Source organism: Pholcus phalangioides, unplaced genomic scaffold (assembly GCF_987345545.1).
Source record: "Pholcus phalangioides strain wild (caught in Gottingen) unplaced genomic scaffold, Ppha-v1.0 ptg000018l_1, whole genome shotgun sequence".
Taxonomy (NCBI): domain Eukaryota; kingdom Metazoa; phylum Arthropoda; class Arachnida; order Araneae; family Pholcidae; genus Pholcus; species Pholcus phalangioides.
In genome coordinates this window covers 19,587,527-19,612,450 of record NW_028301611.1, presented here as the reverse complement: position 1 = coordinate 19,612,450, position 24,924 = coordinate 19,587,527, and the positions used below count along the sequence as shown (strand labels likewise).

General features: G+C 35.7%; 2 protein-coding genes across 2 annotated transcripts in view; one reads left to right on the top strand and one right to left on the bottom strand.

The window, feature by feature from the left end:
* Positions 1-4,290, top strand: part of LOC149071812 (1-aminocyclopropane-1-carboxylate synthase-like protein 1) — a 24,727-nt gene extending 20,437 nt beyond the window's left edge. Inside the window, exons 12-14 of the mRNA XM_089247883.1 lie at positions 5-144; positions 2,398-2,554; positions 4,039-4,290. Coding sequence (XP_089104009.1) covers positions 5-144; positions 2,398-2,554; positions 4,039-4,088 — 347 coding nt within the window. The 3' untranslated portion in view covers positions 4,089-4,290. The remainder of the gene's footprint in view (positions 1-4; positions 145-2,397; positions 2,555-4,038) is intronic.
* On the bottom strand, positions 4,277-24,924 carry LOC149071811 (prostaglandin reductase-3-like). The gene is made up of 10 exons (XM_089247884.1): positions 24,615-24,924; positions 20,465-20,555; positions 18,436-18,534; positions 17,600-17,698; positions 12,074-12,142; positions 10,258-10,332; positions 9,482-9,553; positions 8,787-8,948; positions 8,466-8,651; positions 4,277-4,597 (listed from the first exon to the last, which is right to left on the bottom strand). Exons 1-10 carry the CDS (start codon positions 24,758-24,760, stop codon positions 4,550-4,552), a joined length of 1,047 nt encoding a protein of 348 aa, XP_089104010.1. The 5' UTR covers positions 24,761-24,924; the 3' UTR covers positions 4,277-4,549.

Sequence of the window (24,924 nt, the reverse complement as noted above, 5' to 3'; positions counted from 1 at the left end):
TCAGAATGGTGCAAGAATTTTGTCCAGACAAATCAATCAAGACTACGTGAGAACTTCAATTTCTGCAAGGAACGTCTCATAAAAATGAATTTACCAGTGTGGGATTCAAAAGCTGGTTTTTTTCTATGGGTGAATTTCAGAAAGGTAACAAGTCCATCTCATAATCCACTCTGTTGTATGAGTATACATTTAATGAAAAAAAAATCAAATTTTTATCCTGAATATGCAGAAATTATCACAATTGCATAAGATTGTTTTTTATTTCTGTAAACTCTCAAATTTAAAAAAAAAATCTTTCACAAGGAAATGAAATTTATTTTGAATCTGTGGTAAAATTATTCACATTAAATACACTACTAATGAAAACATTCTGTACTTTACGCTGGGGCAACTGGTGCACTGCCCTGAGCCGAATGGGGAGGGCCACAAAAATTTACAATTATTTTTCGTAACAATAACCCTTTCAAGAAGGGCCTCGAGAAGGCACACTACGACTCAATGATAGATATATCAAATTGCAAATGAGGTCAGGGAGAGGATTCAGTAGAAGAAATTTTAACTCCAGTTTGTTGCATTGACACATTTGAGAGGTGGCATAACACCTTGTTAATCGGGAGAAAAAAAATTTCGCTTGTGCAAAGAAAGAAGCATATCTCAAACTACCGTACTCGTGTATAAGCCGACTCGTATATAAGCCGACCCCCCTACTTCAGGACCACCAAAACCGCAATAAATTGAAAACCCGTGTATAAGCCGATCCCCAAAAAATCCGTGCATTTCAGAGAAAAAAAATTCTTATAATTCCATGAAAAATGAATAGCTTACGGAAATTTACAACAGAAAACGATTCAAACTTTTTAAACCGTTTCTTCTGAGTCTCCAAGCTCATCGTAATCCATCAGATCATCATAGAGGGTGCGACATCGCCCCTATGAAGGGTACGCTGTCATCGCCATTGTCACTTTCAAAGAGGATATCATCTTCAGTTCCGTCAATCGCATTGCTGATGCAACACTTTTTGAAGGATCGGATGAAAATTCCGCGGAAACGGAATTCCACGCCTCATGTACCCATTGGCACACTAGGCCAACGTCAGGTTTCTTCAAGGCACCACTTTTTTGTGGTTTCTTTATCATCGGAACTCATCCATTCGATCCACAAATTCCTCAAACAGTCTTTGAAAGGCTTGTTATGCTCACATCTAAAGGCTGTACAATCAACGTTAGCCCACCTGGTATCAAAGTCAATGATGTTTTCGATTTCTTTGCCTCGTCTTTGACATTTTCGGGGGTTTGAACATATCCCATACCAATAATGCTGGTTTCTAGAACACTGCTACAAAAATGACAACTGATTGCGGGGGTCGATATTTTCTCATCAAAAACTGACCCGAGTATAAGCCGACCCCCCCACTTGAGGAACGAATTTTTCCACAAAAAACTCGGCTTATACACGAGTATATACGGTATTTATGCAGATAAAAGGTTGAGCTTTTTTGGTGTAAGCTTATTTGAAATATCAACTTGAGAATAACCTAAGCTGATGAAGTACTAACCTTCTCGACAGACAGAACAGAATGAACCGAGCATAATATAAGCTCATTGCCCCAGAAAGTATGGTCGTGCCACATAAAATTAAAAATTTATGAAAAATTATAGCAAAAGTTAGGGAATAAAATAATGCAGTTAACAAAAACAAACCTGCATCATTTTGCAACTTTTTCAAAGGTTCATCAGTTTTTCAAGGACATTCAACACCCATTTAACATGTAAATGATGCAATATTACAAATCAAAAGTTTTTATATCTCATTTCAGCTAGCACAAACAAACTAGTTTAGAAGAACTGTAGTTATGTCACAACGATTCCGAAAAATCCGCTACTCTATGAGGCAATGTGTGACTGAGCTACCACGTTCCATGGGAACAGCTGCAGGGAAGGCAACAACTTTTATATTATCAACAAAAATCTTTAAAAAGTTTAATTCTTTAAATGTGTGAAAGTCGAGGACCGCCTGTGCATATAAAATAAGTATTTTTGTTTCAGACATAAAATTTTTCTGATGGACAATTGAAAAATAGTTTTAATTCCACCTTTCAAAGATACTATTAATATAATGATAATGAATATTAATATTATAAATATACCAATCAAAATACCACAGTAACAAATGCTGTTGCATTGTATCAACTTCAAGTATATGTCTCATCTAGACCTGATGAAATGATTGCAAAAATCCCTCCAAGTCACAAAGTGTGTGCATTTTTTTTGTTGTCTATATTGTATTGTTTTGATGTTCACTGTGTTTTTTTGTATTTTTGTCTGATCATGACTGTATTTGAAATTATATATATTGTATTTCAAAAAATACATGTAATTTTTTCTCTCCACAATTTAGCGGTGTAACATATCAACATTTGAAGATGAAATAATATTTTTCAAGTACTTGATCAAGTCATTCCACCTGTACATTGTTCCTGGGAAAGAACTCTTTTGCGCACAACCAGGGTGGTTCAGGATATCTTTTCCTGGCTGTCCTCATCATGTTGCTGCTGGTAATTATTCTCACCTTTACATGCTTATAAATACAAAATAAATCTATTTGTGTGGCTTCACCTCACATAAATGTTTTTCGTGGTGTGCATAACACAATATCTTAAGTTTAACCTCGAGCACAATTTTATTTCAGCATTGTCAAGTTTAAATTCTGCCTAGTGATTCAGAATTTTAAATTGTATTTTCCAGGGTCATGATTTTAATGTCAGTGAAATAATGAGAAAAAATAGTTGCACGTGTAGTCATCACATTTCAGGGCATTAACGTATAACACTTGTATCTAGATACTTTTTATCACATACAGTTAAAGGCTGTTATGCCAGTTACAGCATATAACAAGAATTTACCTATTACCAGTGATTTGCAAGTGATTGTGAAAGAGTCAATGTTAAAAATATAAAAAAATATTTGTTTATAATGATTTGCAAATCAAAAAGCTTCCATTATATCAACAAAATTCTCAAAAGCACCAGTTTTGCTTTTTTATCTTTAAGAATTGAACCAAGGAAGGATTCATAGGCAGATACAAAGCTGTGTACTGATACATAGGCGGAGGTAGATATTTGCATCCCCACTACACATCCTCTGTGATTCGCCTTCCTCATTTGAGGTGCCTGTATCTGCTTATGGATGAATTGCACACTCCTTGTAAAAATTATTCTTACAAAGAATTGATACCAAAGAATCACACTTTTTACCTTCTTTTCCTATTCTTAAGCTTTCCCAATATACACATGCAGGGCATGTGACTTTTATTACTTTCTATGATTGACAGACCACAGATCATCTCACTGCCATGGTTGGAGAGTAACCAACATTGTTTCTGATTGGCAGGTAAACCGTGCTCAAAAACATGAGGCATGAAATTTAGCAATGAGATAATTGAGAATTTTAATTGTTCGGTAAAATTGTTCTGAAAATACAAAATTCTGTGTAAGAGCGTTTTAAAGAATCAACTGTTGTGAGCTAAAAGTGAATTTCATGGGTCGAATTCGGTTCATTTGCCGATATCAGAACAAAATTATCTTTAAAACAATTATAAAGCAGGTGAAGAACTACAAATTTTTTAACTGATAGAGCAAAAAATTGAAATGAGCTTATAAAGCGAAGTATGATACAAATACAAGGCCACAACAGGCAAAATGTCCAACAAGGTGAATGAGAAAATGATGCTCATAACAAATATAGATGTAATATATTTCTAAAATAAAGCAACCCAATTAAAAATTGAATTAAAAAACTAGAAACAATATATATACATTATAAAATATTATTGACAATGTAATCTTATTCTAAGTATGTATAACTTCTTGATTCACCCCATTTGCTAATATGGCTATAATTTTTTCCCCATGATTGCGAGCTGTCATCATAGCAGACATATTTCAGTGTATATTATTTTATTTCATTCCAGGTAAAAACAGAAAAAATTTGCTATTAAACATTAAACTCATTTTTGAATTCTGTGTTACTTTTAATGCAGGTTTTGATCGCTTGGAGCTTGCTCTGAAAGGAAAAGACATGTTTTCATAGCATAAGAAAAATTACAATAAAAAAAGAAAGATATCTACATGCTATGCATGTGATGACAGATAGAGTGAACCATGAAGTGTTCATAATTTTGAATTCTTTAAACACATACAATTGATAATTAAGAATTTGTCATAAATGAGACTGCCATATTTTTTTAATAAGTTTTTTTGTGAAGAGAAATAAAATAAACTTTTATACATGATGATTTTATGTTGTTTTTTTTTCAAATCATTTCAGGAAATACCCAGATCCATAAAAATATTTCATGTAAATTTTTAAGTTATTTTTTAACTAAGAACTCTCTAGGAACCCAAGAATTTCAACCTGATTATAAATAATAAAGTTATTAAGAAAAATGATAGTTTTATTACAATATTAATGAAAAAGTTATTTACAAACTGGTGTTTTCATGTCCTTTGAGCAAATGCAAATTATTGCTTTCAGCTGCATCATAGTATTACTCAAAGGGCCACTATAACTTTGCCTTTGTTCTTTCCTGAAAACAAATACTGGAAAAGAAAAAGATTTTGTAAGCTTTCGTTTATAATGCTATGGAAGTTATTTAGAATCGAATTTGGGCAAAAAAAAGCTAAAAAGATTTTCTGAGGTTTAGAGGGATGTTATTTTCTCATCACACAACACATCAAAGAAAGATTTTCTAGGTATCAATGCTGAGATGAACTTTGGATTTCTCTGCTGTTGAGTAAGGAAGGCTACTATGTTTCTACATAACACATTACGCTACTGTGAATAGTTGAATCCTGTTTAAACGAATACCATTATAGTGAAAATCTCATGATTCATGAGATGACCTTCCAAAAGAAAAGTTTGTAGTCTCCACCAGAAATCGAACCATACTCCTCTTGCAATGTAGACATTGAATAATATACCACAGAAGACAAAACTATTTCTTTCCTAATACCCAATCAGTCTGTGTGACAAAAAATTTTTGTCTATCTAATTTCACACATTTCATTTGTCTAAATCTTCGCTATCTCATTTTGGGTTTGACGTTCCTTTCATACCTAGCAAGAATTTCTCATTGAGGCCCACGAAAGACCTCAATCCCATGGGCAAACAATGGGAACATTTATTTTATTCCATGTGTTAAATGTTTGCATGGACAGACAAAAGATCATTGGAAATATGGTTAAAAGAACATATCAAATTAGAGATGTAAAATTCTCGAGAATATTCTTATTATTTTTGAGGAGAATATTCTTTAGTTATTTATAATAGTCCTTCCAGAAAATATTCTCAAGAGTATTTATGATAAAATACAGTAGAATCTCTATAATCTGGCCCATCTAGTAATCCAGTGTTTTTTAGGCTAGTCTTCTTCGTGCATATATAGAAGAGGAAAACTTGTCACTATGTCTGCATACAGAAGTTTATATTATTTAAAAGGCTTTTTCAATTGACTTCCAGTAATCCAGCGATTTCAATAATCTGGCACATTCAGGTCTGATATGTGTCAGATTAGTGAGAGTCTATTGTATAATATAATATATACTATCTATAATTTACTTGAGAATATTCTCACACGCACACACACATTGAGATTAATAATCAAAAATATTCTCTGGAAGGACTGATAACTTTCATCTTGGACCTTTTCATTTAATTTTATTCTTTAAGAACAAAACCCATAGCGTTTCAAAATAATTGCAAAGTCTTATCTCAGCATTTGGTTTTTAATTTATCGAGAAATATGTTGATATTTCACTTGATTTTATTCCTCTTGTGGCAAAGTACATGCTGTGTTTTTACATATCAATTCTGACCTATAAAACATATATTATAGACTTATTTACTGTAACATCCCATCTTAAGCAACAGGATAAACAATTTAAAAAAAATACTGTATACACTCATGTGTAAGCTTTTTTTTCCCCTTCAAAATTTGTTCCAAAATCATTGATTTGGTGGGGGAGGGGAGGTTGACTTATATACAGATCAGATTTCATTCCCATCATGGCCAGAGACAGATACATGCCTTTGCTGCCTGTGACATAGCAAATATTTAACCACAATCCTCCCATTCTATAAACAAGGTTGCCTCCAAATTCACAAATTTAGATTGCGCCAAGGTTCTGGCCCCTAGGAAAATAAAACTTTGCTCACATCAAACATCTTCAGAATTGTGGAAATTGGAAAATGGCTGCCAAAATAATTTTCACAACATTCAAATACCCTTAAAATACAAAAGAAGTAATGCCAAAAATCAATCAATGCCAATCAAATTCTTTGTGCCAATGTCAATCAGCGTTTAAAACCATTTTAGAAACACATTTCGGACAAGAAACCATACTTCTACCACAGAAGACAAAACTATTTCTTTCCTAATATACCACAGAAGACAAAACTATTTCTTTCCTTTCTTTAATAATACAGTTGAATCCCATTATAATGAACTCCAAGAAACTGGAGAAATCATTTAGCTATAACGAAGGTCTCTTGGAGTTTGTTATAATAGGATTCGACTGTATTATTAATAAGGAAAGAAATAGTTTTGTCTTCTGTGGTATATTAGTGAATCTACTTGCCTACATTGCAAGAGGACCAGGGCTCAATGCCAGGTGGAGACAACAAACTTTTCATTTGGAAGGTCATCTCAGCATTAATATCTAGAAAGTTCCTTTTTTTGTGTATCCCAAGGATAATTTATAAATTATTGTTTGATTGCAAAGAAAGGTGATGTGACATACTACACATGATGAAGAATCAACAAATAAGCCATTTTCTAAAATTAAATTTAACTTGAGTTAGCTATATTTTTTTTCTTCAATGCTGCTCTCATGTATTGATCGCATGGTCCTTAACTATTCTTCATAAACTATAATGTCCACGTGTATGATGTTCAGTTATTCAAGTCTTCTTTCAGGGAAATATTTTTTATTCTACCCCATGGTATCAATGTTTGCCCCAATACACATCTAGATACATGATTCCCACATCAAAATTCAGTTTTATTCCTGCAAATTTCAGTGATGAGTGAAAATACTTTCAGGTATTTTTTTTTAAATGGAGTTATTTTTGTTTATTTGAAAAAAATAGTCCTCTTTTTACAAAACTACCCTTAAAATTTTGAAGAGTAAAATTGCTCTTCAAAATTATTTTTTGGATAACATAGCATAGTATTACCTACTTCACCAAACACCAACTCTGGCCATATCGCTATATTGCAATTTGCTGCCATTAGTGAGATGGGTTGGAAGTGAAGGCGCTGTCTATCGGTGGTCGCCTCGAGTTCGTTAGGGAAAATATCTTATCTATATCCTCCCTTGGGTTCGAACCCGGGACCCTGACAACAACCTTCACGGTGGTAGACGAACATCTTACCACCATGCCACTCGGGCACAATCTAAATTCTACCTAGAGAATTTTAATATTGTTCATAAATTTTTCCCTTAACAGAAATGATGAAATTCAAGAGCTTTTTGTTGTTTATCGCATCTAGCAGCTCACAGCAAAACAAATTACTGATTTTTTTTTTTAAACACATCTGCAATGCTACAGAATTGCGATTGAAGAAAATTATCACGAGATTACAATTTTCGTATTTGCGAGCAATATTTAGAATACTTTGGCTTTCTACAAAGATTTTCTTAGAGAGGCAAAGAATGCTGTTAGTCTCTCAGTAGAACTTAGATTGCTTCATTAATGCTTTTACTTACCTACGCATGTTAAATTCAACTTTCTGACTCCAGATCAAAAAGGTTGGTCCTTGTTGCTGGAAGTCTGTTGATCCTTTGAAGTTGCCTGCAACAACAACTTTCAAAAATCAACAGACTTTAAGCTAAAGGACCAACCTTTCATGACCACCCACAGAGTCAAGGTTGTCAACAATTTGCAATTAGTTGGTTTTCAAACTTGCACACAAATAGCTGCCATTGTTGTTGTCGAGAAGAAAGTTTTATATTATTTTTTATGTTGTAGTCTTTTTATTCCTGCCGTACACATACATAAATTAAATATATTTTTATACAAGACATCATCACTCCTCCGTCCATCTATACCTTTTATTTGCCTGCCTATGTTAAATACAACTCACTTTACACGATTTTATCTTACACAAAGCAAAGTACCTATATATATGTCTGAATAGATTTATCAAAATCTTTCATTTAAATTTTGCCCCAAAAAAAAATTTAACTTTAACACAGCCCTTAAAAATAATACTGGTTAATATATGGCATAGATATACTGCCAACAGTACTCCTGTGCTGCAATATCAAGAGCAATTCTCAACACTTGATTATCTACCCGTCCTCAATAAATGAAGACTTTAAATTAAATGCTTTCCTTCAATTTTTGTGTGCATAATTTAATTAGCACAATTAACACTTCGTTCAGCTCTCTTAGTGATTTTCTTACCTCTACTGCTAATGGTATATGTTCTAATCCTGTGAATGATTCACCTATGGTAATGGCACCAGTGTCTATCTGCAGTTTGAGCTTCTCTTCGTACATGAGTTTGACAAGAAGGGAAATGTAGTGTGGTATGTCTAACTTATAATGGGTTAGAAGAAAACCTGTCACTGTGGATGAGTTTAGAAGAAGCTAAAAATATAAATTTATTCATTCATATCAGAAAAATATATACTGCATTTCATAAAAATTTGCTTTTAAAAAGGAATATGTAAAAGAATAATATGTAATAAATTACGATTTTGGGAAATTTCAAATAATTCATACTTTCATTGGCATGTTCATAGTAGATGAATCTGGAATAAAAGAGTCCTGTTTATAACCGGAAACAGCTCCTACTACTACCAGACGACCTTTAACTGCCAGATGCTTGAACAATGTGTCAAATGTGCTTCCACCAATCGTCTCCCATATGACATCTAAACCATTCTATATAGATCCGTAAACACAATTTGAGACTGACTCATTCAAATTCATGAAAAAAATTACAGTAAACTAAGTACAGTGAATTTACAGTAAAGTAGTAATAAAACTTACATTGTTTGTACCTCTGTCAAATATAGTTTTTCACACACTAAAATGTCAAATTATAGAGTAGTATTTTTAATTATAATCAAAATGAGGATCAGGTAATTATATGACTCTCATTTATCTGGAACTCTGTTAAACAACATAATTTCGTGAACAATATTTTTTCCTTTGGTGATGAAATTATCACTGAAATTCTGATGCCAATAAAGGCAAAGAGATTTTGCAAGTGCAAATAAGTAACAATGAGGTTTATAAGTAATACACTGATTAATTGCTTGTTTGGTGTAGCAACAACATTGCAACTTATAATATGTATAATGTGGCCAGAATACTTCATGTATTTATATAAATCTACGAAGCAGCCGATGGCCTAATTGCCTATGTCATTTGAATATGTATTCATCAAAAAACAGACTGGTTAGCATACTCACAGGATATTCATTATGTAGGACATCCTTTAAATTTTCCTCCCTGTAGTTGATAGGTCGATCACACCCTATATTCTTTAGAGAGAGAGAAAAAAACCTATCAATCATTAAATGAAAATTGTGAAACAAAAATTCTAACCTTCACAATATGTATTTCTATTTATCCATCATAGTTATCTGGATTTCTCAGAATATTAAGCAATTACTAGATCAAAAATTTGATATATTTTTCTTAATCTTTTCTTGGTTCTCGAATACAGAAAGAAAAAGATGCATGAGTGATTCTAGAGTATTCTAGCTCAGATACAATGAATTTGTATGATTTGAAATTGCACTACCAAGAGTTGTGCAAAAAAGATGAAATATGCAGAAAATGAGCAGCCAGGCGACATGCAAATGATTAGAATCAGAGTAATAACACATGGGAGGGGGAATCGTCCTCAATAGCAATCTTGAATGGTGGCAAATTTTAGAAGAGAAAAAACACGCACTATCACGAAATAATGAACTTGAATAGTGAAGGGAGTGGCAAAATTACATTTGCCCACCCCTTTAAAATTATAGCTACAGCCCTGGGAATAACGATATATTATGTTTTCTGACAGGTTCAACTCCCATTTGGGCATCAAATGATGGCTGTGTGCATATCAGGCAATATTTATAGGCGAGAACTATATTTCAGAATTCATTTTATACCATGATGTTGACCACACAATAGGCATAAAGTCTTCTTGCTAAAAATTTGTCAGTTAATTGGTTAATGTGAAAAGCATATTTACCTTGAGGAAAGTTACTTTTTCTGATGAGGAGCATAATCCAATGACATGGCAACCAGCATGTTTCGCCCATTGCACCTGGGGAAGAAATGTTGAAATCAAAAGTTTCTTCAAAACACTGGCGAGACAAATTTCTATTAGCCTAAGTAAACTGAAGAGCCAAAAAAACTGGTACAGGCATGCGTATGCAAATAAAGAGATATGGAACCAATCAGAGTACGGCGCTGCGGTCGGCAACGCCTATATAACACAACAAGTGTCTGGCATAGTTGTTAGATCAGTTACTGCTGCTACAATGGCAGGTTATCGAGATTTAAGTGAGTTTGAACGTGGTGTTATAGTCGGCGCACGAGAGATGGGACATAGCATCTCCACGGTAGCGATGAAATTTGAATTTTCACGTACGATCATTTCACGAGTGTACCGTGAATATCTGGAATCCGGTAAAAAATTAAATCTACGACATCGCTTTGGCCGGAAAAAAGATCATGCAAGAACGGGACCAACGACGACTGACAAGAATCATTAAACGTGACAGACGTGCAACCCTTCCGCAGATTTCAATGCGGGGCCCTCAACAAGTGTCAGCATGCGAACTATTCAACGAAACATCATCGATATGAGCTTTTGAGCCGAAGGCCCACTAGTGTACCCTTGATGACTGCACGACACAAAGCTTTACGCCTCGCCTGGGCCCGCCAACACCGACATTGGACTGTTGAGGAGTGGAAACACGTTGCCTGGTCTGACGAGTCTCGGTTCCAATTGCTTCGAGCTGATGGACGTGTACGGGTATGGAGACAACCTCATGAATCCATGGACCCTACACGTCAACAGGTGGCTGTTCAAGCTGGTGGAGGCTCTGTGATGGTATGGGGCGTGTGCAGTTGGCGTGATATGGGACCCCTGATACGTCTAGATGCGACTCTGACAGGTGACAGGTACGTAAACATTCTGTCTGATCACCCGCACTCATTCATGTCCATTTGGCATTCCGACAGACTTGGACAATTTTAGCAGGACAATGCGACACCCCATACATCCAGAATTGCTACAAAGTGGCTTCAGGAACACCCTTCTGACTTTAGACATTTCCGCTGGCCACCTAAATCCCCAGACATGAACATTATTGAACATATCTGGGATGCCTTGCAATGGACTTTTCAGAAGAGATCTCCACCCCCTCTTACTCCTATGGATTTATGGACAGCCCTGCAGGATTCATGGTGTCAATTACCTACAGCACTACTTCGGACATTAGTCGAGTCCATGCCACGTCGTGTTGTGGCACTTCTGCGGGCTCGCGGGGACCCTACACGATATTAGGCAGGTGTACCAGTTTTTTGGCTCTTCAGTGTATTTGTTAATGTTTTAATTTAGGTGTATGAACTTATAAAACTGATACCAAATCATAAGCATTACATTTGCAATCAGCTTTGATAATAATTTTTTATAAGTGCTATTTATTTATAGCAGGGGGTTATTAGCCAGGGGTCTACTGATACTTTTGATGTTACTGGAGAGATTTTGTGACATCAGTTAGCCTGGTGACAACACAACTAACTCACTATTTTTGCCTTGCTATATACTGAATGTTATTTTGAAAGGGGTCTGTAGTATTTATTTTTTGGTATGGAGGTGGGGAGGATTTATATAGACTTATTTTTACTGAAACAAAAGGTCTGTAGAACACTAAAGGTTAAGAATCCCTGATTTAGAGGTTGTTTAAAGTGAAACTGTCATAAAAAAAATTATCAGTGAAACATGAAATTTTCATTTCAATATGTTTGTAAAAAAATAAAAATCAAGAGAAACTTACAGCTACATGGCCAGTACCACCTGCTGCGGCTGTCACAAGTACTTTGTCACCTGGGATAATATGGCCAGCCTGAAAGTGAAACAATAGTATTAGTCACACAGCATTTAAAAATATCATTAATTGACATTATAGTATAATTTATTTGTTACTATTTATTTATATGAGGGTAAGCTCTTGATTCAAGGTATTGGTTTTTTAGAGACAAGCTCTTTCACAAACAGAAACACACAACATCATAACACTATTCAATGTTTTGATTGTTTTTATGGTAGTCATCACTGACATAGATGCATTTGCTGCTGTATTGTATGATTAGGATGAGAAAAAACATCCTTGAGAGAACTCTGTGCTTTGTGATTTGACAGTCTGTTGGGTCTTTGCATCACTTCTAAAGTGATAGCCAAACCATTTGATGAGACATGACTTTGTCACTGTAGATCAGGGTTGAAGCTACCATTATTTTTTTCACAAAATGTGAAAGAAAATCTTTGAATGTGAAAGAAGTAGTAGCCACTTTCACAAAAATGTGTATAGGAGGTACGAAATGAGTAGGCATCCATCAATCATTAGCATTTTAGTACAGTGGAACTTCGCTTAACGAGTGGTTTGGTTAACAAGCAAAAATTTTGAACAAATTTTGATTCGATTAATGAGTGATGCTTTGTATTACAAGCAAACATTTTGAACTTTGTTTATTTATTTTTCCGTTGTCCCAACTGAGCTGATTGTTTTTCGCTTTCGTCCACACACGTGCTGTGAAATTGTGGGTAATATTCTCACCTTACAGTGAAGATAGTAACTTTGATTCTCGCTAGCGCAAGAATAAGAGAGATTGCGTCCTTGGGGAAGACATGGGACTGGAGGTTCATGAGCCCCCCTCATTCAAGAAATAGTGGAAGAACATGGTCATATCCACATGCGAACTGATGAATCTCCATTGCGTGCCACAGCAATAACTTATGATCGGGACCTCGGCTGAAGAAGATGAGAGAAATGAGAAGTCTCTCACTTCAAATGAGATTAAGAGATGTGTTGAACATGAAATTCTGTGCAAAACTTTGTAGAAAAGAGCCACCCCAAATAAAGCTGTAGCAGTGTGAGCAATAAATCTGTCCAATGGTAGTGCGATTTCTCATTTCTGAAATAGCCAAAAAAAGGCAAAAGCAAGTGTCGTAGATAGGGTTGTTTTAAAAGTCACACAAAACGAATACAGAAGAAGTAAGTCCTTAAGTCACCCTGAACGATAGTCTTCCTCTTTCTGGTCGTTTGGAGTCAATTAATTTGCAAACATTACCATAATGTAGATTTATTTATAAGCATTATTATATTTATTTTATTGTAGTATTTATTATATTATTAGTGTTGAATTATTGAATGAATGATGTTTTTATTAGTAATTTTCATGTTAATGAATAATTGTGGAACAAATTATCCAAGTTTTCATTATTTCTTATGAAGAAGTTTGATTCGAATAACGAGCAATTTGGATAACAAACACATTGGCGGAACAAATTAAGCTCGTTAACCGAAGTTCCACTGCATTTTGTTAAAGCTTTCCCCCCCCCCACTTTCACTTTTTTGCTAAAGGAATTTTTTTATCTAGGTTAAACCCTGCTGTAGATGCTCTGTAAATGGCTATAGATACCTCTTACATGCTTCCCATTTACAATCCACGAGCTATAATACCCGGCGTTGCCCAGGTTTTCTTCAATGAGGCTTTTCTGGATCACGTGATATCTCCCTCTTTCTTTGAGGGACATGCAAATCGTGTCCAAGTTCACCAATATGGTGACTTCCTATGCGACTCATGAAAGAAACAAATCTAGATTTAAAGAAACGTAAAAAATATATATATACATATATATATTTTTTTTCTTTTTTTAAAGGGTGCTAGGTATTTCGATCCCCCCCCCCCCTTTTGAACTTCAAGTTATCCATCTCTGCCTGTTTCTGCTACAAAAAATGCTTAATTAAAGCTGTGGAATTTTTTCGATGTAGCTACTTTTTACGGGCCCATAATTAATTTTAAAACATCCTAAACTATATGAATTTATGCAGTTCAATATTAAAAGACAATACGGAGACATTAATTTTCATGCTTGAGAAGATATAAATAAAAAGTTGAAATCAATGTTATTGCATGGAAATGCTACTCGAAAGTAGGTCCGGCTAATTGCTTCATATTTAATTTTCTGGGCTTCGTATATCTCTAAGCGAACTCAATATTTCAAAAATGGAGTATTTAATACAATTTTTAAAATTATTGATATGACAGAAAAAATCCCACCAAATTTCCGCATTTCTACATTAAATTCGGCAATTTTAACACTGATTTCTATGGGGGATCATCCTTTGCCTTACTCTCAAAGTGATGCTGATGATGGTGTCTATTCAAAAAGCTCTCATTACTGGGAGGATTGAATAAAGTGGCAAACCATTATAAAGGCATAAACTATTATACATATACATACAGCATTGAAGAAATGACAAACAATTGTATAGGCATATACACGTCTTAAACGCATTGCTAGGGAACCATGGTAACCAAAGTAAGCATTCCGAAAGTGATTGTTGAGGCCCAAAAACCATTGTTGCCGGACAGTTTTTTGCCCATTTGGGGCATTTGCCCTGCTCTGACAAAATTTTAAAGTAGCCTATCGTTTGAGTCAAGTCTCATTTGGTATATATGCAAAATTTGGCGACGATCGATCTAAAATTGTAGATTTGTATAGAGAACATACACACACACACAGAAAATCAATTTTATATATATAGATATGAAGTGAATCATGTTATACCAAGACATTGAAAATGCCATACCAAGATTAGTATAATTCCCTCCCAAGATCCTACACAAAAGATTTATGCACAGACACATTTTATATTACCTAAATTTATTCCATGAGCATTTCCTACTCTGATATTAATTTGAGAAATGATTAAATACTTCAAAATTTGTAGGGCAGATAAAATTCTGGAATGGGTCAGAGTTTGTGCACCCATGCATTGTGATATTTATCAATGATCTCTAAAGTTTATGTAGCTTATGTTCAGCAAAGTTTAGCAAACAAAAATCATGTATGTGATTACACTGGTTACCTTGACTCAGAAATTTAATTTCTTTTTAAAAGTTACTAGTATTTTGGAATGAAATAGCACATTGAAAAAATATTATTATACTCCATATTCCACAATAGTGTATACTTGTATAACAATTAATTAGCATGAAACAGTATACTGTAAGCAGGGTCGTAAATAGGATTTTTGCCGCCTGTGGCAAACATGATTTAGCCACCGCCCCCACAAATTAAAAATTTGGTAATTTTATGTGTTCTTTGTTCCTACTTAAAACTGCTGCCCCCAAATTTTGCCACCCAGGGCAGTTTCCCCCTCTAGTTCTGGCCCTGCTGTAAGTAACTATGCAAAATACAAGCAGTTTTTGCTTACTAGCCAAATAAAGTACACTATATAAAGCCTGACAATCTCTATCAACTTTGACTAGTTGACTGTAGTTTATCTGCATTGAAGAAGCTTTCTCATGCGCTTTAAGCTTAGAGTACTTGTTTTCAAACCAATGCTTTCTACACTCATGTCCATAAATTAAGGATAATTCAGAATCACACGGAAATCGAAATCTAAAGTAAAAATTTCACCTGTAGAATTATCACACACATCTGCAAGAATGATATGCAAATTTCAGGAAGCCACCAGATGATGCCGATAGTACGTCACAATAACGAGAGTGTAAGAGGGAGCTATATAAGCAATGGTGGCAAAGAAGTGAAATTGTTCACAAGAGTTCTGTAAGGCGCTCAGTGCCATAAGCGAATAGTTATGACACCGAGGACGCATGTGGATGATTTTTTACGTGGTAGAATTATCGGCCGTCTGGAATGTGGGCGTACTCAGATGGAAGTATCTGAGGAACTTGGAATTGCCCAAAGTGTCATCTCTAGGCTTTAGCAACGATTCCAAGATAACGGAAATGTCAGTAGATGTTACAGTACAGGTCGCCCCCGAGTTACAACGCCGAATGAAGACTGGTATTTGGCAGTAACTGCCAAAAGAAGCAAACGGAGCACAGCATCCGACCTGTCTCGTCAGCTATCTGCAGCCACGGGTACCACAGTTTCAAGGCAAACCATGTACAGACGTTTGGGAGATATTGGTCCATATGCTCGCAGGCCTGTCAGATGTGTTCCGCTCACGGCAACTCACTGTCGGCAGCGGTTAACCTGGAGTAGAGAACATGCAATGTGGACATCGTCACAGTGGGCTTGTGGGATGTTTTCCGACGAGTCCAGGTTGAGCTTGCAGTCTGATTCACGTCGAACTTTCATATGGAGAACGCCAGGTACCCGTTACCACCAAGACAACATCAATGAACGACACCGTTACGGTGGTGCAGCATTGCTCGTTTGGGGTAGAATTATACTGGGTTCCAGAACAGATCTGCATGTTCAAACCGGAACCATGAAAGCCCAAATTTATCGGGACATCATTCTGGAATAACATGTACGTTTGTGTAGGGGTGCCATGGGCGCAGAATTTGTGTTTATGGATGACAACACCCGTCCTCACCGAGCAAACATTGTAAACAAATGCCTTGAATCTGAGGATATAACCCTATGGAATGGCCAGCATTCTCACCTGACTTGAATCAGATAGAGCATGTGTGGGACATGCTTGGCCGACGAGTTGCAGCCCGTCAGCCACCTCCTACATGTGTACCGGAACTCCAGAGAGCATTGCTTGCTGAGTAGAGTGATCTTCCCCAAAATCAGATCGATAATTTGATACTCAGCATGCCTAGGCGTTGTACGGACTGTATTTCATCGCATGGGAGACATACAATGTATTAACCATCATACCAACCATGTAATAGAAAGTTTTTGTAAAGGAGATATTTTTTACAATTGCTCCAGGGAGCAAAAATCGTAGTTTTTATGAATGGTATCATACATACACAATGGGCTTTATGAATAAGTAACGTTTGTTTTGTTTCTGAACCTTTATTTGCCGGAGCTGGCATTATCCTTAATTTATGGACATGAGTGTAATTGAATATATTTTGCTTGTGACTTGAATTCCTAGTAATTGGTCAATATTAATCCCAAAGTAGACGTTTCAAACGATTGTAATGTGCACTTTAAGAGTCCCTCATAAAACATAGAAAAATTCTTTGCAGATGAAGAACAGAATTTTTTAAATTGTATACTACATGCAACTATGCACATGATGAGAAAACTATATGGGCATAATAATGAAAATGCAAACATGTAAATAATATGTATGTGTATAAAGTTTTCTCAGCATATGTGAAAAAGTGATCTGTCCTTAATGCTTGGATTATTGTGTGCAATAAATATTACAAAAACATGCCGCTTCATGTTCCAATTTACACGAAAATGTGCTTCATTCATTAAAAATCATTTGTTTTAATTATAGTAATTTATAGTTATTAATAATTATAGGTTATTATTGCAGTAATAAATGGGAGAAAAGGAATAAAATATTAAAACATACTTTATCTAAACTCAGACTTGCTGTAGCACCACTTACGAGAAGTGGTATGAATTCTGGTTTGGCCTCTCTCACAGGAATCAAATCATTTTGAGGAAGGTACTGAGAAGAAAAAGAGAAAAATTACTCTGTTTATAGATATTATAACCTGCATAGCTATCATGTCGTTTTGATTGAAAAATGGTCACTGTATTTCCTAGATGGCTTTTTTGTTACTGATAAGCATGGCCCAAACAAGAGTAGGGCTGACAGGACTCAATACAATTCTTATTTTCTTGTGTGTTTTATAGTGGACTATGAATTTGTTTGTGATAGCAGGGCCCATGAATAATCTGATCAGGAGACCCTGTCAAAGTTCCTACCCTAGGGGCCCTGCTAATAAAGTGAAAAAGTGATCCCTATTTACACAAGAAATAAAAAAAACTGACACTTCTCTGGGGTTTTTTTTATATCCCATTTCCATACCATTAAAATGGCTGACAGTTCTACTTCCTATTTGCATTACAGAATATTATGGATGAGGAGGCATGAACCCCCATAAATTCCCTAAAAAAGGTCTAATTTTTCATCTTTTTTTTTTCCTGCAGGGAAGGGGGGAAAACAGTTGTCAAGCAGATTCCAAAACGATAAATGAATGTTATAATGCCATTGAATGATGGCTTAAGGATTCCAGCATGAGCCAATAAAGACATCATGGATCACGACCGTGAATATCTAGATTTTTTTTTTATGGGTTTGATCCTGTCCTCAGTTTCAAACCCTTGATTTTTCTATCAATAATTCATAATTTTATTGAAAGAAGATGCTCATATAAATAATGGTCATCTGGAATAACTCACCACATATTCAGAAAATGCATTCATACTTATGTACATGACTGGCTGACCAAGTTTAAATTCTGTGACATTGTCACCAAATCCTACTACTTCTCCGACACCCTGTGAATGGAGAGAAATAAAAGAGGTAAATTAGAATGCAATATAGTATATGGCATACAAATAAAAGTCAGTTACAATGAGATCTTATGCTTGAGTACCTTTGCTAATCGTTGAAAATTTAAAAAAAAAAAAAAAGCAGCTTGCAGAAAGGCTATAGGCAAATTCATTTTAACTGACGAATACTGCTAAAAACCATACCAACTCTTTGTCTCTGATCCCATGTCACTTTGGTTATCTCAATGATATCGCCTTCTCCTGCAAACTACTACTTTACCACCCACCAACTCTGGTTATACCACCATATAACGATTTACTACTGATCAAGTTGAGTCGGAAATCTTTGTCTAGAGCAGCAGTTCTCAATCAGTGTACTGCGGAGCCCTTGGGGCTGTTCGTGCATTGCCCAAGAGCTCCACAGCAAACAAAATAAAATAAACCTGTAAATTTGATAAATTAATAAAAGAGTCTATAAATATATATAAGGTTATCTATCGTCAAGGTCCACAGGTTCAAATCCGGGCATAGAACGTCTCAACAGCAAGTTCTTTACCTACCAAACCTGGGGCGACCACCGATGGGTGGAGTATTCTCATTTCCCACCCAACTCAACTAGTTTGTAATTAATGTATGGTAATACATGACCAGAGCTGGTGTGCGGCAAAATAGTCTGACAAATTTTCCAATGCTATATTCCATTCCACTGTAACGGATTGATTCATCATTTGGTGCAAGTTTTCCTTATACTGTCTTTAATGAGAACCTGGCACATTTCTGCCTTAGTTATCATTATTTAAATTATTTACGACTTTCATTGTTATCCTCAATTATAAGAAATGCTCTGATTCCCCTATACTAGAGGAGCACTAATTGCTGCTATTCATTTTCCCATCAACACACCATGATAAAAAATGCGTGAGAAGTGAACCCCCCCTCGTTTTTTTGGCCACGTGGTTCAATGAACAGAGATAAGAATGTATGAGCACAAAGCTGTTACTCATATTAATTAAAAATGATCAAATATATCAAGCTAATTATAATACATGAGCCAACATAACCACAACATACCACACATTTTATTCAATTTTGAGACAAATGTCACGAGTGCACCTTACCCACACTTTCTCCCCCTCTCGCCTTCTCATAGAGAAACCACACATTATACATATTCATACATACATGGGATGCAACACGTGTGCTCTCCTTTCCCTCACCAGGTATTTCTAAGACGCACTTGAGCACCGAAAAAGTATGTATTACATAACACCATCACAACTCTACAGACAGACATTGTGCCTCTGGGCCAATGAAAACCCCTAACAGAAATCAGGCGATTGCCTTTGACCAATAGCAGAGGTCTTCACCAACTTGGTTTTGGAATACACGAGGCTTTTGCCAGAGAGTATTGCTGGAGGTTGGACGACCAACATGTCGCGCTTGAAGAGTCTGGAATTTACTCTCTCTCTCTCCTCCTAACCCTGGGTTGAGATCCCTCATGTAGGGGACGCAGGAAACCCTGCCCTGAGATGACGGTGAGTGATTCAAACTATATATAATTATTATGTGACCTTTCTTTTGTGTGTTTAATTTGGTGGAGTGAGAGTGTCCATGTTGAATGTAAATTGTATCGAGTTTAGTGTAATTCACGGTGTCGAAGTATTTTCAATGAATGAATAAAATTAAATTGTAATTCTCTAATTGAAAAGGTTATTATTATTTTCGCAATGTCCTGTTCATAATTTCCTAGTAATATATAATATGTCCTGCTATGAAACTAGTTCGTTTACATCTCCGGCCGCGTCGTAGACATGAGGTATTTCCCATGCAATACGGAAAATATCGTCAGTATTCTCTAACACAAACAAAAATTCATCATATCAGTAAAATAATCAAATTATTCAAATTTCATTGAGTAAAAACGTAAAAAAAATACCTCAAATCCTAAATCAAATGGAACAGACAGTCCTTGTGACAAATATCGACCAGCAGCTATATTAACATCAGAAGCATTAATCCCGACAAACCTATAGGTGTAGAACTTTAATATTATTTATATGTATGAACATTTTGTAATATGTAAAAATATTATTGAACGGAAACAAAAAATTTTACAGTTATCTTGCATTTTCCCAATATTGCATATCAGTTTGACCCATACTGTCGCAGCAATGATTGAATGTAAATCTTCATGCTCAATAAGTCACTCAGTATATTATAAGCTGTCTTGCGAAGGCAAGTCAAAAAGCATACCTGACCTGACGGAAGTCCAGTAGAAAACTGATTGTGCATCATCGTGACTGTAGTTCCGATCTACTACTAAACAATCTGTGCAATTCAGACTATAACTTAGAACAATAGTCTTGAGGAGGTAAGACAAAGTAGAGTAAAAACATGTAAAAAAGTTTTGATGCATGGCATCACAGCCACATATAAGAGTGGATCAAATGCAGGGTTCCCCCAACTTTTTATTAATAGCAGCAATTTCGCTAATCAGATGGAAAATGTTGTAGCCAAATGATAGAGAACATTAGCCAAATTTCCAAGTCATAAAACGTGAATTTCAAAACTATCAAATGGCCAATTTGACCATCAAGGTGCCAAATGGACAGAATTTGATCTTTCATTTATTTGCCAAATGAAATATTTTATCATTAAATGAAAACAGAACAGTTGTTTTAATTTAGTTTATTTTTGTATGAGTGTGGTAAATTTTGTAGAGGTAGAGTGGGAAGTAGGAGAAAGCAACCCATTATTGGGGAATGGACTTGCGTTAGATAGTTACATGGAAACATGTGGCATGTGCTGGCGATTGGTCAACAATATCGTGCAACAGGTAATCAGTTGTTTTTTCATCTGTGATGTCTGTTTGTATGGATTAAGTTGGTAGGTGATTTAGCTGTTTAAATTAAGTCAATAGGATACAGTACAGTCAATTTGTCTGCTTAAGTATGTATTACATGCATGCACTAGTGGGCGTGGCCCTAAGTATTCAATGATCATTCCCTATATAATTACTTACATTAGGACAATTTTTAGAGAACTTGACGATATAAAATTTAATTAACTACTGAATCACTTAACTCATTCAAATGTGCCATTAGATATAGCATTTCTTTCTTGCAATTCTTCCTTACTTGAAAAAAAATTCACTGCATGCTGCTTTACATATTCCTACGTTTATGCCATATGTTCTGAAGATATCTACAATATCTTCAGTCTTACTTTGTCAATTCAAGTCCCCCTACACAGAAAAAATTCCTTAATAAAGCCACTATAAGCCTATTTCAGTTTTTGCAACCTGAGGGCTATTCAAACTTTGCCTACCTTCTTACATTATAATTTCACCCTTAACTTAGCAATCCCCTCTCCTGTAAATATGCAATTGTCCCAACTGATGATATTTACAGTGCTGCTTGATTGTGTCTCGAAGTAAATGCATAGTTTACAGGTTTTTAATGTTTATAGATTCACATATTTAAATTTTTTTAAAGTCATAAATTACCGGAGCAGCTATAGTATTCCCCCCCCCCCCCATTTGCATTTTTTTTTGCAATTTCCTTTCTAGCCTGTTGGCACTTTTCTTCCTGGTCAGCAATGGTCTGCCATTTTCTTCTGTTGGTGTTTCTTTCCCGTTTGCTATAATTATAATTTCTTTACAGGTTTCTAGGTTGCCATTTCCTTTCTTACTGCTGGTTATCATCTAAAGGTGAGGACACTAGTAATAACAAGTTTTCAAAGTTATTTCCTAAAGTTTGATAAATTCAACCAATAAGCTTAGGGGCTGTTCAAGTATTACGTAAGCAAATTTTTAGCCCTTTTTGACCCCCTACTCTCCTCCCCCATGTCAGCAAAATTTCGTCATCAGCTCTGCCCCTCTGAATCCTAACTCATATTTTCATGAAGGATGGTTGATGACGTAAGCATTATCCGAACCCCCCCTCCCTCCCCCATTGTCATCAAAAGTCAGCAAATCAGAACCCCCCCTACCCATCGATGATGACGTAATACTTGAACGGTCCCTTATCCATTGCATTTGCACGAATGTAAGCTCATTGGCTACATTTGTCAAGTTTTATGAAAGAACTTTTATAAAACTTCTACAGAGTAATCTGGGCTTAAGAATGTTGTTTTGTTTGTTAATATTTCTGTTGTCTGTTTCTTATCATAATTTTTTCGTTTTAACAGTTTTATATTCTTTAGTGATGTAATGGTAATATTTTTGCTTTGGCAAAGAACGATGGGAACAGCTTCGGTATAGGGGACACGCCAAGTTGGCGACTTTTTTTCCGGCAATAAGTTGCCATCGTTGGCGCGTTCTGGTTTGTTGTTGTTCTGCTGGGTTGTCGTTGTTCCAGAATGTTCGAAGAGTGCTGTGAGGCAGTGGCGCTGGTGGTTGTTTTTCCGTGTTCCTAGGGTGTCTTTCAAACGGGTTTTACTGCCATTTTCAAACTGGTTTTCTCTTTCTTCCATTCTATTCTTTCTCTTTTTTTTCTTTTAAATGACGTCACCTTATAGCCGCGGCGTTTTGAAAAACCATTGGGATAGTTCTTCATATTTTCTCTTCCTTCCGTATATATGATGTAGTGTGTGTGTGTCAGATTAATTAATTGCCGGAATTTTTTTGGATATCTTTTCCCTCAGGTTGTACTTTTAATATTTTCCAATATTTATTCTTTTCTACATGCAGGATGCCCCTGCATCGTTATTTTATTTATTTATTTTACCGTTGTTTATTTATAAGAACCTGGATTCCCGAAAAGAAAGTCCGGGTTTTAATTTATAATACATAGAATATTTTTATTTATACAACATGCAGGACCGTTGTTTATTTATAAGAACCCGGATTCCCGAAAAGAGAGTCCGGGTTTTAATTTATAATACATAGAATATATTTATGTATACAACATGCAGGACCGTTGTTTATTTATAAGAACCCGGATTCCCGAAAAGAGTCAGGGTTTTCATTTATAATTATTATTTTTTATTATAATTATGCTTGTTGGTTTTAGCATTTTTATGCTCACTCAATTCAGCTCTTATTTATGTTTCCATTTCTCTTGTGTTTCATGATATTTTTCATATTGTTTTCTATGCTGGCGATTTTTTTTTTTCGGCGCGGAACAGATGCAGTATGGTCCGCCACGACTTTGGCGACTTTTTTCTCGCGATAAGTCGCCAAGACCGTCATAATGCTTCTCTGGGTTGCCGTATTTTTTAACAATTTTCCGGTTTCGTTGGGTGATACTAGATGGCGCTGGCTTCAACAAACAGGATTTTTCTTTTGTTCACCGCGTTTTTTCAAAAATTCTAAGCAGCCGTTGTTCCATTTCCAGCGCGTCTCTCTCTCTCTCTCTCTCATTATTATTCCTCCCTTCTGTAGCTCTAGTTATTTGGATTATCTACTGCTCAGGTTGTATCATACCATTTTATTATTTCGTTGTATTTATTAGTTATTCATCCATTGCCATGCCTTCTGTTTTATCGGTTTATTATTTAAAATGAACCTACAGAATTTTTCATGCCCGGACCCGTTTATTTAAAAAAAAGGGTCCGGGTTTTAGTTTTAATGCATAGAATATTTATTTATTTATTCAACATGCCCGGATCCGTTTATTTAAAAAAAAGGGTCCGGGTTTTAGTTTTAATGCATAGAATATTTATGTCCGGAATTCCTTATGCCCCGATCTTTTTATTATTAAAAAAATGGGCCAGGTGTAATTTTTTTTTTAACTGATATTTTTTTATATTTTTATGCTTGGTGGTTTCTAATATGTTTTGCACGCTGTTTTTTTTTTCGGCGTCCGTAGTGTCTGACGGCCTTGGCGACTTTTCGTCGGGCCATCAGACATGTGTGGCGCCAAATAATCGCCAAGTGGCGGACCATACGACAGCTGTTCCTTCGGCGCTCGTAATGTGCCTAACGGCCTTGGCGACTTCTGATGGGGTCGTCGGACATATTTGGCGCCGAAAAAAAAAGTCGCCGAAAATCGCCAACCTGTCCCCTATACCGAAGCTGTTCCCAGTCATACTATGAATGTGGTGAATTATATTCAACATTCAATAGTTTCAAAAAATATATATACCTGTTTTTGACGAGCACTTGATCATTTTTGGGCTTCATCAACGGTTCGTTAACCACACAAACGGCTTCTTTGAATACCGGCGATATTTTCTTGACCACGAGTTTCCGGAACGACGCCGGCAGAGTCTTCAGGAGAGCCGCGGCCATTTCCGTTCGCTAGAAATATATTTACAAACAGAGAAAGAGCGTCTATTCACGCAATTGGACGCAAATAAAATTATCCTAATTTCTTTCATGCATTACTACATCAATAGCAAATGCATCCCAGTAGCAGACGACCTAACAATTGTGTAAATAAACAAACCTGTTGC